The sequence below is a fragment of the Parambassis ranga genome, chromosome 2 (genome assembly GCF_900634625.1).
Source record: "Parambassis ranga chromosome 2, fParRan2.1, whole genome shotgun sequence".
Classification (NCBI taxonomy): Eukaryota; Metazoa; Chordata; class Actinopteri; family Ambassidae; genus Parambassis; species Parambassis ranga.
In genome coordinates this window covers 14063645-14080587 of record NC_041023.1, presented here as the reverse complement: position 1 = coordinate 14080587, position 16943 = coordinate 14063645, and the positions used below count along the sequence as shown (strand labels likewise).

General features: G+C 43.8%; 1 protein-coding gene across 6 annotated transcripts in view; it reads right to left on the bottom strand.

Annotated features, from left to right (window-relative positions):
• Window positions 1–16943, bottom strand: part of LOC114453731 (growth factor receptor-bound protein 10-like) — a 32897-nt gene that overhangs the window by 4180 nt on the left and 11774 nt on the right. For 4 of the 6 annotated variants that reach the window (XM_028433641.1, XM_028433633.1, XM_028433625.1 and 1 more), the window contains 13 exons: window positions 15811–16072; window positions 15360–15483; window positions 7433–7589; window positions 5184–5299; window positions 3961–4035; window positions 3505–3642; window positions 3201–3311; window positions 2025–2123; window positions 1860–1937; window positions 796–912; window positions 448–514; window positions 270–357; window positions 38–131 (listed from right to left, as the gene is read on the bottom strand). In XM_028433641.1, coding sequence (XP_028289442.1) covers window positions 38–131; window positions 270–357; window positions 448–514; window positions 796–912; window positions 1860–1937; window positions 2025–2123; window positions 3201–3311; window positions 3505–3642; window positions 3961–4035; window positions 5184–5299; window positions 7433–7589; window positions 15360–15483; window positions 15811–16072 — 1526 coding nt within the window. Of the gene's footprint in view, window positions 1–37; window positions 132–269; window positions 358–447; window positions 515–795; window positions 913–1859; window positions 1938–2024; window positions 2124–3200; window positions 3312–3504; window positions 3643–3960; window positions 4036–5183; window positions 5300–7432; window positions 7590–8912; window positions 9029–15359; window positions 15484–15810; window positions 16073–16943 lie in introns of those variants that run through there. The other 2 variants (XR_003672472.1, XM_028433658.1) reach the window with 2 other exon arrangements.

Sequence of the window (16943 nt, the reverse complement as noted above, 5' to 3'; positions counted from 1 at the left end):
TTGTACTATGTAAGCTGTATGCTACTGTCAGGCTGACCGGAAGGATCTGGAAATGTTTGATCTTCTGGTGGTGACACAAGGTGAGCACAAATGCCTTGGGATTACTCTGACTGTCCCTCAACAGGAATAACCTGTTGACACAAACAAAACATGAAAGATGACCTCATAGATTTAAGCTTTTCATAACAGCACAGTGACAAAACAGTCTTCCCACAGTTGCTTTTTCCTTGACCTTTTTGACTACATTTCACATACGTTCTTCCACTCACCCGTCTACTTGGCCTTGTTGTATGATCATTTTGTGGGCCTCCTCTCTCATGATGCGACCATGAAACCACACCTGGGTCCTGTGTATCACTGTAAAACAGACAGGAGTCTTTTTTTTAGACTTTTACTGGTGGTTGTTGTGAGCCTGGAAAAGTGCTGTAATGATCTAAGTGAGGGTACCTGTGCTCAGAGAGGATGGATGCAGGGGGCTGGGGCTGCCCAGGACATTCATACGCTGGCTCCTTTTCTATGAGAAACACATTCATCATCAGGCACTGTCCTACATAACACAATCCCTCAAGACCCCCCATCTGAATCATTAAGCCCTCACGACCTACTAAAATACACCGAATAATCAGTCTAATGTGAAGACTCTCAGTCATCCAGGTCATAGACAGGATAATTAAATCCATAAAATTTAATTAACCCCTTAAAGTAACTTGATTAAAAAGGGACAATGTTATATTACTCTTACTCTACACTTCCTTTATACCACCCTATCCAGTGTTCACGCCCCACCCTGCTTACCCTCCAGGTCTGTCCCTCCTCCAAGGCGGCGCTCTGGGCCTCAACGGGGTTGTCGATGACGCGTCCGGTCCGTCCAGAAAAGTCCATAGCAACCAGGGAGTTTTCAGACACGCTCCGCTGTTAGGAGGGTTGCAGTAGGGTGGGGGCACACATTAAATGGGGTGGAGGGTGGTAGACAAGGGTCAGAGGTCAAACAAGCCAGACACACTCACTGGAGCATGACAAATCCTGTCTGCACACAGACCCACTTTAGTCAATCCACAAAATGCTCCTCTGAGGAAAAGTACAAGCCTCTTCTGGCTCTGGAGCTCCAAAGATTCTGACTGCCTTTAAATAGTTTTGTTAGAAATGTGTTTTTCCAATATCATATATCCAGGTAATTGAAATGCATATTTCATATATAATAATGTTTTTCACTGAGCTTGATTGGGGGATGGGGTTTTACTGACTAATCAAAAAAAACTTGATATTTTAGTTTCTTCCAAGATGCTTCAGATGTACATGTCTGGAAGGTTTAAGCAAAAACTCCATATGTGATCATGTAGAGAATTGTGACTTAATTGAATTCGGGATCTTTCCAAAGGAGCTTATGACACCTATTCAAACAGCTCATGGTGTGAGGGGATTAGACTTGATGCAACACAGCACGTGTGTACCGGGCTACAAATAAACTCAGTTGTGTTATGTTTCATACAATGCAAGTGTGTCAGAGTCTTACACGAATGCTTTTATTTTCCAATTAGTCTGGGATAAAATGTGTTGGATGTACTTTTGTTTAAATGAACAGCCTGACCTGAATCTGGACTATAAGCCTTTCACTACACAAACTGATTAACAAAAGGTCAACAGCAGCAATGATCATTTGAATGGAAACTCATTTCATCATGTGACAAATCCTTCCTACAGCCTGCGAGTGCAAAAAGAGCGAGTCACAAAGCAGCCGCGAACAAACTGCTTTTCAATTTACCATCTGCTAATTAATGGATCAATCTGGATTGGTCTGGGCTGAGGGGGAGCATTAGAGCGAGGTTATAATAAGGTGATGTCAGAAAGCAGATCCTCACCACGGGTGCGGAGAAAGGTGAGAGGTTAGACTTCCTCTGCTGTGGTACGTTGTAGCTCTGATACAGCACCATCCCATACTGCGGAGAGAGGAGAGAGGAGGGCGCTGTTTATTCAAAGCATCAAACCTCAGTGATCTTACAGCTATAGATTCAGTTCCAGCTTACTTTGAGCAGTCTGAAGGCAGTCATCCAGCAGGTCCTGCTCTGTTCATCCTCTGCACACAGCATCTTCAGTTCCTTACAGTCGCTCCTCACTTTACTGGGCTGTCGACCAAGCAGACGAGCGGGACATTCAATTGATGAGACACATACATGAACTATCGAGTCTTAGTGTAACCACAGCTTCATGCTCATTGCGTGTTAGCAGCATCAGCACTGTTATTGCTCTAAATCTCCCCAGAGACTGCCTCCAATCACACCACACAAACATATCCATGTCATTAACATCATATTGGCTACATTAGAGGAAAAGTTGAGATTTAAGTTGTAATTGGTTACCTTGCAAATGTTTTACCATCACAGCCTACTTTCTCCCTTTCCTTCCTCCAGTAACAGGGATACACTGCTTCTCAAATGCAACCCCTACTGATAAATTCATTCATGTCACCATAGCAACAATTTAGCCACCCCTAGCCGCCAGAGTAAAATCCTTTACCCAATCCTGCACTGTCACCCGCTGACAGCATCTGACACGCCAGCCGCCTAGTGTGTGTGTGTGTGTGTATAAAAGAGAGGTGAGGAGGTTAGGCAGACCAGATTCCATGTACCATCCCAGCTTATCCCACTGGGCTTATCCCAGATCAGCAGGTGACCCACCACAGATAACTCCTGTAGTGGGACACACAGTGCTGACTGTGTTTTTAAACCCCCACTGGGCAGTTTTAACCCTTGTATCCTCTGTCACTCGCACACACACACACACACACACACACCCAGAATACAAAGTAAAGAATGGCGTCTACTATGTCGGGGTTTAAATAAAGGTCACATAACAGATGTAAAATCTGTATATTTGGGCCAAATTATTTAGTTATATTCCAGATCCATTTAGTTTTCCATATTTAGATGTAACCATGATTTAAACTCATTTGCAGTTTACATTTTTGGCTATGATAAAGCTTGCGGTCGCATCGCCCCTTCCCCTGCACTTGGCACACACACACACACACACACACACACACACACACACAATGTCTTGGTCTTGACTCAGCCTGGCCTGTCATGGTGTTGACTCGGTCTTAAACCCTCAAAGTCTTGTCTTGGTCTCTGTACACTCTGTTCTTGGTCATGTCTTGGTCATTAAGTGTGGTCTCGACTACAACACTACTGCCTGTGTGTTACCTTGATGCAGAACTGGTAGTCTGCGGGAGCATTGTGAAGTTTTCTGCCTGTGAAAATGGTGAAGATATTACTGTCCTCCAGATCTGAAAGCAGCTGCAGGTGCCGGGGCTCCTGTTGAAAGAGGGGATGCAGACACAAAGTGTGAAGGAAGAGACCGCAGACTGCTTTAAACCACTGGACATGGAACTTTTTTCAGGAGAGAGGGGACACAGCTATTTCAAACATGAGAAATGAACAGCAAATTAAGCTAAGAAATAGAAGGTCAGTGAGACATTTCAGATTCAGCACAGCAGTAATTGATCACCTTGGATGTTCCTTTAGTTGAGTAATAGAGGCCAGAACGTCGCAGGAACATGTACAGCTTCTTCCAGGACTTGCGCCCAGGCTCCTTTACATACAGGTAGCCCTGGATCTCTGGACAGCTGCTCGAGTTCAGAAAGTTCTAAGGAAAAAAGAAACATCTGCACATGTAAATACCAAATGTTTACAACATACACAGAGCTACAAATCCAGACATTGAAGAATCCAGTTAAAAATGATTATGGCTGCATGTTACAGTGACATACTGAGGCAGGGTTTTGCCTCGTTCTCTATAAATTTAATGCAATAAGCATGCATGTTCTTGCATATTTGTGGATTTTAAAAACATTCATACTGTGAATATTTTCAGGCATTAAAGTCAACGTGAAGGATGTTCATGGATCATTACACTGCATTTTTTACTGAGAGATGTACAGCATGTGTCCCTTCACTACTTTACCTGTAAGAGCTGTGACTGTGGGATTGAGCCATCAGACTCCTGACACCAAGCCACCATCTGCTCTGGAAAAAAGTTCTGGATGGAAAAACACACAGAGATCGACAATGAGTGAGAGAGAAAGGGACAAAGAAAGAGAGAGGCACTCGAAACCACTTAGTACATGTACAAGCTCAGAGTGGGGTTGTGTTTCTCTGTGCAGAATACATCACCTTTTTGTATGTGTGTGATGAGCACAAGGACTCAGAGACAAAGTGGTGGGGGGAGAGAGAGAGAGGGCACTCCAGCCTAGGAGTAGATGCAGTATGATCTCACCCGCTGATGTAATCCCCTTTAGCCAGCAGTGCTACTCTTAGCATGATTGACAGGCCGCGGCCAGCACTCTGGTGTTTTACTGTGCTCATTACCACAGAGCTGAGGTCACCTGCTGGCACTGACACAGACCTAAATCACCACGATAATAATGTCACCATATACCAGGGCCAGTCCACATCGCCAAAAGATGCCACACAAAGCCAGCAAATGCTGAGTCGCCAGCTGTCAGAAGTAGGTGTGCGTCCTTAAAAATGATGAACAGCTTCGCAATTTTAGCTGAAGAATGAATGCAAGCGCAAATCACCAGGGAGAAGGATGAATTAAGAACCGTGTGACACAAAATACCCAGAGAGACAACACAAAGAGAGCACTGTGTATGAGTTTAGAGTGGTAGGAGGCTTTTCACTCAGACATGATGGTGCAGAAAAAAATATAGAATAAATACAACCAGAAAAGTGCAGAATCATCTGACTGAGTTGATTGATTGTATGTATAAGTTTCATTTTATACTTGGATATATGGCTTGCAGGGCTAGTGTGATGATCACAACTTTTCTGCAGATGTTTCCTTTGTTTTGTGTAAACTGTATAGAGGAGGTGAAAACACTCTGTGTTTTAAGCTTTCTAACAACCAGCAGGAGGCAACTCTGTTTCCGAAGAAGAACGAGAGAATGGATTTTTGAACTCTTGGGAATTCTGTTGAAAACCTTACATGCCAGTTATTTTTGTGCTAAAAATGTGAAGGTATCGGTACCTAGTAAGGAATATTAACTTCCTGGAGCTCTATTCCAAAAATATCAATAATGAAAACTCATCTGAAGCCCAGCTGTGTGTACGTGGGTGTGTGTTGGGGCTGCGTGCTAAACCAGGGCAGTCACAGAAAGGTCATTTCAGGGATGCGAAGAGACTCACCAGGGGGTTCCTGAAGAATTCATATTTGGCATAGTTCTTCCTGAAGAGGAATTTACTGTCGCTGCTCATGGAGGCTTGAACCTGAACCACCAGCTCATGGTCCTCCAGACATCTCTCTGTGCGAGGACACAGAGACACACAGTGTTAGTCACCTCAGCTGTGTTATCTTTGGAGGGATGGTCTGAGGCAGTTTGTTATGTTAAGTTATGTTTTCGGCAGCAGGAAGAAAAAAAAAGTCTGAGGCATGGTGTATCCTGAGTTGCGTTTTTTTTTTTTAAATCAGCGTGCACAGCCTTAGGTTTATTTGTATGCAAAAAAAGCACATGCATTTGGTTTTGAATGCATAAAAACAGGTGAAAATACCATTTAGAGCATAACAAAGATTTGTTTATGGATTCAGACTGTGTGCAGCATAACAAGCAGCTCTCCTGCATTTCCTCTCTCTCTCTATCCTTTTTTCACAGCATATTTAGAAAACGTCCTTGTCACCAGAGGTAAGCAACAGTTGTGGATAAACTTGACCGCTGAAAATGTTTTAAAAACATAAGAGTCACAGTATGAAATTAAAAATCAAAACACGCCTTGCCCAGAACCGAATCCACTTGCAGTCTGAGCATCTGTATTCAAGCTATCACCAAGGGGGAGTTTACTGTTATATTTACCACAGCATCCCCAGCTGAACTATTGCATACAATGACACAGCAAGAAAAATTGCCTGTTACTAAGAGACGAGCAAGGGAGTAAGAGGTTAAATGAGGAGGGGCTGTGAAAAAGAAGAAGCACTGAGGCAGGGAGGGAGGAGGTGAAGGTGGAGTGGAGAAGTGGTATGAGATGGAGAAGGGGGGGGGCATTGCAGGAAGATGATGTCATGTATTTAGGCTGATTGCTGAGAGCAGCGAAGCCATAAGCAAAGTACAAGCCACAGACAAACACACAACCACACAATTAGAGCTCACATAGGCCTGACCTGATCGCTATGCTCTGCAGAGGGCCAATTACTTTCGCCATATGTGTGTGTGTGTGTGTGTGTGTGTGTGTTCACTCACTATTTGAATTCAAATTCAGGACAAATGATCAGAAGCAGATTAGGAATTTAAAGTCGGAGGATGTTTCACCTCTGTGTGGATGAAGTGAGCACAGGCAGGAATAGTCTTTCTAGTGTTATTAAACAGGAATCGTCTTTCTAGTAATAGGACAAAATGCACATATTTTAGTGACACTATGACTACTGTTTTGCTGAAAAAAGTGTTCTGGCTGCAGTTTAGAGGTGGAAATGTTGCAGTTCTCTTTGTGTATTTTTTGTGTGCGTGTGTGTGTGTACAAGCGCTGGCTGCAAGCAGGGGAATTTCCTGTGGAAGGTTAAAGAAAGATTGATTGGCTAAGAAGGCTAGGGGCTCGTCCGAGAGGGACTCATGATTGGTTCCTTGTAGCTCTGGTATGACGCTTTAGTCCAGGCCTCTACGCCCCCCCCCCTCCCCCCCTCTCGCTTGTGTCTCTTTTTTCTTTCTTTCCCTTCATCTCTCCCTCTTTTTCCTTCCCTCCCTCTCCTCACCTCACATTCCATCTCTTCAGTGCACTTTTTTCCAGAAACGCAGATCAAGCAGCAAAGCACAAAGCGATCCTTTGACTCTAAAAATACGACTCAGGCGTAGGAAAGCCTCACTGAGGACAAAGACAGACCCAGAGAAGAAAAAAAAATAAAGAAATAAATAAAGCTTCAAAGGGAGACGTGGCAAAAGTCCTATGCCCCCCCGAGCAAATTATTTGGGAGGGAGCAGGCATGTGAGCAGAACATGGAAAATGCTTAATCCTACAAGCACCACACCTCCCTCCCCAGTTGGCACACTAGCACTCGCTCAAGTGAACATACACTCTGAGGGCGCACACCAGAATGTATCCCCACCCATGCAGGGGACGCATAAATGGACTATAGATACATAGACACAATAATGCAAGCCACATAAACACCTGCAAAAAAAAAACTCGAAATATGCAAGGGATTATAGCATCATATAGCTTTTATGCATTTTCTAAGGGCTGGTATAAAGCGTCATGACAGATTTTCAAGGAATGTGTTGACCACAAAACGTTGAGTTTTTTTAAAGAAACTGCTAAAGAATTAAAGGGGTTTTTTTCTGAAACCGAAATTTTCATGCACTGCTACACATATTGTAAAAGCAGAGGTGTGCAAAAGTAGATGTGACGATGTAAAATCTAGACACTGAATCCGCAAACACAAAGATCCTCACCAAGGCCGAGGATGGGGTGGTGCTCCACCAGCGTCCAGGCGTTGTCGTCCAGACAGTGGCTCTTGTAGACCAGCAGCTGGCATACATCTCTAGCAGTCATGTCCGCTGGAATCTCCACCACTTTACCGGCCCCATCCTCGCTCCACACCTTCACTATCTGAAAACACACACAGCAATGATGATGATGATGATGATGGGAATATGTACACAAGAGCAATGAAAGTTATGTTTTCGGCAGCAGGAAGAAAAAAAAAGTCTGAGGCATGGTGTATCCTGAGTTGCGTTCAAGAATTTAAATTTGCAGAGAAAATGGCAGAATGCAGCAAATCAGCAGCTCCATTTACCTCCATAACCAGGTGCTTTGTCAAGTTCAAACCTTAAAATGAGTCGTGTTCACATTATTCTGTCACTCGAACATAAGAAGACCTGAAAAAATATGAAGGATGACGTCCAGGAAAGGTTGGCCAGCCCCTGCACTTTCAGTTCAACCCTTTTGTCCAAACCAAACTCACTTAAACGCACAGCCACGATCATGAACCCACAATGACACGTTTTCTGTCACATGGGAGAATATCCACAAAAAGTCAGGAAAAAAATAACACAATGCATTTCTATGTGTTGCATTTTGTCATTAAAAATGTCACCACTGGGAGCAGCAGGCGGTTAGAGTTCAAAGACGGAGTACCTCCCATTGTTGCGCCATTTTGAACCATTGCAGCCAAGTGCCCAAAGCGACATTAAAACCCGTTGTAATTTTGCCTTCTTCAAGTGTGTTGCTGCACAGATAACCACAGACCAGCACGCTTCATACACATGCACACACACACATCAGAGAGCTTCATATGCAGCCAAATACTAATATAAACACATGAATTGTCACGAAGTGCCACGAAACCACAAATACAACATTTTTTAAATATCCCACAGAAATCTGTGCATGTGTTTGTATTCTCTCACACCCATGTACTAACGTGTTCTGTACACAGCAGGGGTTCTGCTGCCCCACACTTCACAGAAAACCACTGAAGAACAACTGTTACATTACACGAAACAAGGCTAAAAGCAGGAGATGGGGAGGGGAGGGGAGGGCGGAATCAAGTCGGACAATTGCACCGCAAAGTGGAAATACAGTCGACACCAAAACAAACAAAAAAAGACAGCAATCGTAGCTTAGAGAAGGACACAAAACATCTGAAGCAGCAGCACACCTCAGAGACTCAGAGAAAGACTTCAGATGCAAGCAGAAACAACGTCACAGCACTCTGAGGTGGACTGACTCCCCTCGTCTCACACACCAGAAAGAAACTAAATGCATGACACATGAGTTTTGTTTAAGAAAAGTTTAAGAAGCGTTTGGTTGATGGGGAGAGGGGCTGTGCAAAAGGTCTCATCACTGCGCACTGACAACTACACATGCAGCATTAGACAGACACACACACACACACACAAAAACTAAACAAAACACATACATGTCTCTTACCTCCACAGCCTGTAAGAGGCAACAGTCTGGAGAGCAGGATGGCATTTTCACACTGAGTCGCTCTCCAGTGACACAGAGGGACGGGGAGAGAGCGAGAGAGAGAGCGAGAGAGAGAGAGGGAGAGGAAGCGAGGGAGGGGGAAGGAGGGAGGGAAACAGGAGAAGAGGGAGGAGTGGAAGTCAGGAAGAGAGAGAGAGGGAGGGATAGATTGGCAAGGAGAATGCAGGAGAGGTAAGAGGGGGGAGGAAGTGACAGAGGAAGGACGAGAGAGAAAGACAGACAGAGCAAAGAAGAGACAGCCTGTCCCTTCTTCTGGTGCTGGGCAGCATAAAGGCTGAGCTGCAAGGAGTGGTATGAGCAGTCGCTCCTCTCCTCCCTCCTTTTCCCTCCCTCCTTCTCCTCACACTGGATTAACCCAGTGTGGGATTTTTAAACGGTGAGCTGCTACCTGTCACGTACTCTACACTCTTATCTTCAGGGTTGTGTTTTATTCCACTATATATGCATATATATATACTGATGGCACCACACCAACTGTAAGTCTTTCTCGTAGTAAGACTCTCTCACACACAGCTCAAACTACTAAGCCAATCGCTGAGCACACACATCCCTTATTCTTATGCATCCACTGACATTTTCTTTGAGCTGCCTGACGGTTTCAATTTCTACCCCCTCCCTCCCTCCCATCCTCCTCCTCCTCCTCTTCCTCTTCCTCCTCTTCAGCTGTATGTGAAATACTATGCAAGAGTGTTAGGACCAGAGCAACATGTGTAAGGCACACTGACGGCTTGGAGGTTCAGAGAGAAGGCAGTTAAAAAGTCTTAAAAAAATGAAATGGCGGGGTGATTTGATCTGTAGCTGTATGAATCACGTGCTAAGGGGGGTCCAGGGAGGGGTAGAGAGAAAAAAAGAGAAACAGGGGTGGAAGGAGGGAGGGATGGGGGAAGGTGGTTGCTCAGCAAATCTGCCCAGCCTCAGGAGAGGTAGACTTGAGAGAGGGAGAGAGATAAAGAAAAAGAAGGGAGGGAGGCAAAGAGGAATAGAGAAAATAGGGAGAGCTATGGAGGAATGTCAGTAATGCAATACTGAGTCATAATCAGGCTCATGTGTAGAGCACAGGCCAACCCAGCTGGCCCCTAATACAGTGTGCATGAGAACTATGAGGTGTGCATACACACACACACACACACTTTTAGAAGACAAAATGTAAACTATAGCAGCTCCAGGAGTTTTTTTTTTACTTTTCCTTCAGCCTTATGCTGCCAGTAACAACAGTAACAATGGGCTCCTACCTGATAATTGTATGTGTGTACGAACACTGCAAGCTCACTTATTGTGTGTATCTCCATTTGTGTTGCCTCTATTGTTTTCTACATTTACCAATCTGTAATGTACTTGCCCTTTTACTTCCTACAGAAGTGAGTCCATGGAAACATGGAAATCATTTCCAGTTTTTGGCTTACTTGTCTTTACATTATGAAATTTAACTTACCTTGGCTTGTTCCTCCCCTCCTCTGTTGTCCCCCTCCCCCAACTTTTCTCTCTCTCTCTCTCTCTCTCTCTCTCTCTCTCTCTACCAGGGGAGGGTGAGGGGTGGAAATGTTCAGGGTTATAGATGTCTTCTACACTAAATACACACACATTGTAAAGAGAGCTTTGGGGTCGCAATATATTAAACCAAAGGGGTCATGGACAGACACCTGCACATGCATAAACAAACAAACACACACAACCAGAGTATGTACAGGGTCAGAGGTCAAACTCAATAATCTGCACCAGGGGTCAGGCTCACTTGACCAAGAGGTTTATGGGGCGTGAAACCTATCAGGCGCACATACACACACACACACACACACAAGTGAGCCAGTTGTTTTAAGCCAGAGCTAATCTCTTCAGCAGCAACACGACCCACACATCCAGAGTCTGTTCAGGGTCTGTTTACTGAAGTCCAACCAGTAGTGTAAAATCCAAAGATATTCAGGTTGTTAAGAAGTAGAGAAAATTTAAATATGAATACTGACAGAAATAAACCACCAAAATGATATTCAGCTGTGAAGCGGTGTCAGCAACATTACACCCACTCTCAATGTCAGCCTTTGAATGCAGGACGGTGGTGACGCCCACCCTGGTCCCTTACAGCATCCTCAGTCTTTCATGTCTGTGAGTGGTCGGGTTTCAAGCCAGACAGAGCTGATTAGTTCTGCAGACAGGCCAAACTCAATTTCACCTCACCGGAGCGCCATTGCAAAGCCTCGCTGAGTGGCTTGCCTTCCCACAACCTGATGCTGACAGGGCAATTCCTTCTTATGTAAAAAACAAACACAACATAAAGCCAACTTTGACCCAGCAGATATTAAAATATAAAAAGAAAAAAAATGTGGATTTGGCAGGTTTCCAATTCACACATCATTTTTCATCTAATCCGTCTGAGCAGGAAACACAAACTTCTCTATCTTCCATTCCACACCAAAATGAATATCTACTGCATAGTTGGGCCATGTGCAAATTATCGTAGATCTTGTTTGTTAAAATCAATCTGCCTCCCTCTTTAAGAATTATATAGCGCTGTGTTGCAATCAGAATTTCTCAAGCTCAAAGTGTAATAAAATGAGTTTAAACAGGAGTTTATCTCTATAGTGCCACCAAAGGGTTACAGTTAGCAGACGAAGCATTACAATGATGTCAGGGTCAGTGTGAATGAGCAAAGGCAGCACGATGAGCAGCATTTTAGGGCCATCTCTGTGTACGAAGGGTGTATAATGCTATGAACAAGCAGTAGCTGAAGTGTGAAGCTGAATTTACAACAGAGCAAAATATTCCCCACTGCAACCCTTCCAAGGTGCCATAAATATCAGGACTTAACATTTTCTGGATGTACTGTAATAGTCTCTATGGGGAAAATCATGTCTGGTAAGACAGTAATGAGCCATGTAATCCTCAAAAATCCATTCAGTGTGAGCAAGAATAAGCAGCTGAAAAGTTCAGAGAAAGTTTACAGTTGTGTCGTCACATTGGCACTGCAACAGTTGCTTGTTAGGAGACCATCAAAAGACCTGTAATATACAGATACACACAAAACTAAACAACATCTAAACATACAGCAATATAGTGTCCATGATGTCACAATGGGGCTTATGTATCCAGCTGTCATTATAAGCTTACTCTGTAAAGCACGCTCTCCTTTCCACACACTGACACACACGTACATGCACCTCATCCAATTGCAGTGGGTCAGCAGACCATTGCGTGCAGAAGTGCATCAGCTGACCCCAGACAAAGGGGGAGGCAGAAGTCCTAAATAGGGAGTGTGTGACTCACAGTATTAGTGTTAAATTAGTTTTCATGACACAGCTACATATAGCAACAGATCATCAAATAAAGCAGCTAAATATGTGACAAAGTTTGTATCACTCACACTTTTAAAAAAATATATGGTACAAAAAGAAACACCTATAGATTAAAATGCTGATGTTGAAGGCAAAATAGCAAGTGCAGTTCTTCAACAGCCACACTGGGGCTGACGCTTTTGTAGAAAAACAGAAAATCAATTGCACTATAAAGTATTTCACAAACACCAAGTATCTCAATAATCAGACCACACACTGAATAACAAACCATGAGAAACTAACTTTTTCACATCCTTTTTCATCATCTTCTGCCTGTCCAGAGGGAGGTCAAAGTTCAGGGTCGGTTAAAGAGAGGCAGACCCAAAGCTGGAAGGGGTTCAGTGTCTTGTTTAAACCTACTTCAGCTGAGTGGAGGCTTGCCAGCACATGGGGCCTGAGGACTTTGCTTGAGACTGAGAGCCGGTCTTTAACCACTGGGGCTCCCCGCTGGCCCTTATGTTCGTAATACTGTCTCTAGCCACAAATGAAAGCAGGAGTTGCGTTACAGCCACAATGCTTGTGCCAAATTAAACCCGTTTGTGCAGTGATGACAGACAAAGCCTGATCAAACCCTTGTGAAAGTCAGGGGAACACAACTGAACTGTGTGGAGTAAGACTTGCGTGGGAAATGACCATTATCTCAGTCTCTAGTCAAACTACTAAAACAGCTTTGACATTAGCATCTACAGGAGCTGATTTAACCTGTTATCTATTAATGGCAGCTGTCTCATGATACCCCGAGGAAAAAACCTTTTTATGCAATGAAAGGCCATGAATAAACTGGTTATGTGTGCTGTACTGTTATTTTGTGCATGTTCCCTGTTAAATACTAATGAACTAAACTAAGCTATGTCACGTATACACAGATGGTAACATCTCATAATGTAAGCCGTTTCCCTCTGAGAAAGATTGGAGCTTAGAGAAGAATGTCCAGATTCCAACTCTACAGCTGGAGGGAGAGAGATCCTATGATAAGGCCATGCCAATGCAAATACAATGCAACTATGTCTGTAGACCAACGCACAGCACATCTGACGGTCCTGTCTGCATTGTTGCGTAAGCCATTCTAAAAGCTCCTCGGACTACATAATTAAACTGACCTGCACACATGTATGCCAACACACGCTCCACTAAACTTTCTGTTAGCTTACACATGATATTACACAACATGGCGTGTCTGGAGCAAAAGGCCATGTTGTTGCCAGTCTGCCGCTGATCTTGCCGAACATAAGTGATTTGATCAGTGATGGTTTCATTCAATCAGCTGAAGACACAGCCCACAGACTAAACTAGTACGTGACTTTTTCAAGACATCCAACAAAGAAACTCAGTTAACACTGGTGCAGTTAGTAAGATATTACACATTAAAAATATGCTCTACAGTTACAGATCTATGAGTAAAAAGTAGCTTTGTGCTAAATGCTAACACCAGCCCTGCTCCATCTACCTTAGAGCACCAAATAACATAAAACACAAGGACAAGACAGGAAACTGCAGGTGAACCGTGGTTGTCAAGGCGCCAACCGGCTGACAAACTTTACTCAGCAGCAATATGGAGGTGGCTGCAGCCTCCTGCAACCAACTGTAATGACACTTCAATAGAAACCTTCCCTCTTGCTACCTGCAAGACCAGTGCATTGCCTGAAACTGTAAAGGCTTTTAGTATTGCCCCATGTGAAGCATCAGCTGATCTGTTTTTTTTTATTGGTAATATCACAGTAATACTGATAATTGATGACAACCAATGATCAAAGTCACTAAAATTACTGTTGCTGTTGTGTTAATCGCTGTGATTATAGTGGGAATGCAACTTTACATGCCTGCTTTTCAGTTCCCATGATCCCTTCCACCATGTACAGTCACACATTTATTGGGCAGCTACATCCTTTTTCTTCATTAGAAAAAAATGTTTTCTCCTTTGCTGATAAGCATGATGGAATGTTGGAGGTGATTTTTTCATGCTCCTTCTAGCTGTAGGTTTATTTCTGCTTACTCTGGTTAAAATACTACCATCTTCCCATTTTTGTGCCATTAAGCAATCTGAAGAATGTCCTGCCTGCCTCGACCTGGTGACATGCCATGAGAAATGGACCTAAGAAGAAGCTACATGCAGCCTTTAACTGCAGTTAAAAGATAACAAGAAAATACACAATAGTTAAATGAACATACTGAAGACAAAATGAGGAGGATTTAGGAAAGAGACATGAGGCTTCACACAAACAAAAGGCCCTTTGTACAAACTGCAAACTGGCTTTCTGACTCCAGAGAGTTGTGAGATGATGTCAACATAATGCAAAAATAACACCGTGCTTTATCACATGCCTATGTGTGCGGGTGAACTGAATAATGCCACCTGTGTGTGTTGGTGTGGAGAGAGGAGAACTGAGCATCTAAAATGACTTTTATTGTTCAGGGTGGGCATCCTGAAAACCTCTTTGAGAGGGATGGAACATTCCTGGGACAGGAGGCTTAACAGGGGAAGGAAGGGTAAGGCTGTGACACACACACACACACACAGAATAACGTTAAGAGCCAAGGTTGAAGCGTGTGAACCGGAAATGGGTGCCTGTCTTGCTGGAGCCAGCAGACGGATTGAGAAGGTTCAGAGAGATCCGACCTGCAGACGTTCCCAGCCGTATTCCCAGCTGTGCCGCGGAAGTCTGCACTCTGTCTGCTGCATCCTGGAGACGCTGCTTACCTCCTTCCACAGCAAAACATGTCTATCACATGGCTGATGAGTCCACAATAACACATGCACACATATGGGCAGATAACCCAGGGTGAGCGGTTGTGTAATGGAAGAAAAGGCTGTATGCAGCCAAAGTCAACACATGCTGCTCTGACCTAAACATAACAGGCGAGTCAGCTGGTTTTTAAAGCGCACACACACATATGCAGTATAAACACACACTTTCTCTCTTGTGATTGTGTTCATCTAATGAACTACAAAAAATAATACATAAGTCCAAAACGTTTGATCAACAATAATCCAGACACTTCCCCTATGTATAAATGCAGGGAGTGTGTATGAGTGTAATTGACATCACACAGGTGTACTTACATGGTTGTTGGAGCTCTGTATGGGGCTGAGGACGGGAGATCCTGCAGGGCTGCAGAGCTCAGGGAAAGGGTTGGGGATGGCAGGCAGTGAGGCAGGACGTAGATGTTGCTCTTCCTGCAGGCACCTGCAGAGGGAGACATTCAGCTGACTAGGGAAGGAGACATGAACGTGCATGCATATTTTGTGCATATTTGATTAGGAACTCTGGCCTTTGCTGAAAATGTATTTGTGAAGCACATATTTGTGATTAAATTAAAAACATAAATCTTTATTGGGGGAGTAAGGAATAAACCTCATGGTGAATCATGTCATGACTGGCAAGCTCAAGTAGAAGTGTGAAGAAATGTCTTTCCCCAGCAATACTATATCTTTCAGATACTTTCACACAGTACTTTTAGCTGTCTTTATCTTCAGTATTACCAATAAGATCACTATAATATATACTGTATACCTGACGGCCTGGATGTGCATGGGCTGGGAGTGTCTCAGCCTTTCCCTGGAGGGAGAAGAAGGGGGCAGGGGCGGGGTGTGACGACGGTTAGCTTGACTGTGCCCCAGACAGGTGGCATGCACTGGATGGTGGTGGTGGTGGTGGTGAGAAGTGTGCGCATGGCCATTGTTTAAGAGAAGTGCCGTGTCTGCCTGTGTGGAGTACACACTCTCCATAGAGGAGTTCATGTCGTTCACCAGCTGCTCCAGGTCCACGTCATCATCTGTGGGAGGAGGAAAAAGATACTAAGTGGATATTTACTTTCACTTAAACAGACCCAATAAAACCTTTTTTTTTTTACAAGGAGCCATATTACTTTGCAAATTAGATTAATCTTGCAAAATCTGTTGTTCTTCCAGGAACTGATATGTTCACTCCAAGCTGTTTCTCTGTGAGTGCAGAAGATGCAATGATACTTAGTCATTAGAATACACACCTGAAGGAGTTTAGACTGAGGCTGAAGCTGTATTAATGAGGATGATCCAGAAACTGAGCTGCTGACAGCAAACAGCAACTGCTGTCTAGACTGAGAAGGCATTCTCTGTGTTACTTTTAAGTAGTTAGTATTAAAAAAAACACACACAATGAACCATCAAGCATGAGAGCAGACAGAGAAATTCGTCTTTGGCTTGTATTTCTTCCAGTGCCTGTGTAATGCACAACCTCACTCATTTCCCATTTTGGAACCTGTCAGTGAAAGAGGGCATTAGATATTAAGTCAGCTACAGTTTGGACACTGCCACAGACCAAACAATCAACCTCACCCACCTGACCAGAGTGATACAGCCCCCCTAGCGTTGCTCTTACAGGTCAGTTGTTAATACTTATCTTTTAACTTGATCTGTTATTAATTAACTAATGCCACGATTCAAAGCACCCAGAGTGAGCTGCTTTGATGACCTGCTGTTCATTTGCTCCTTTTTGATGTTGAATCCATAGACTTCTTGCATGGCTTTATATTACAAAATCCATTGCTCCTCACAGAGACATGGACATGGACTTCCTCCAACAAGCTAGCATGTACTGTCAGCTTATACAGAAACGTGTGACAGAAATCTCTTAAATGAAGCTACTTTGAGGGTAGATGAACGTAT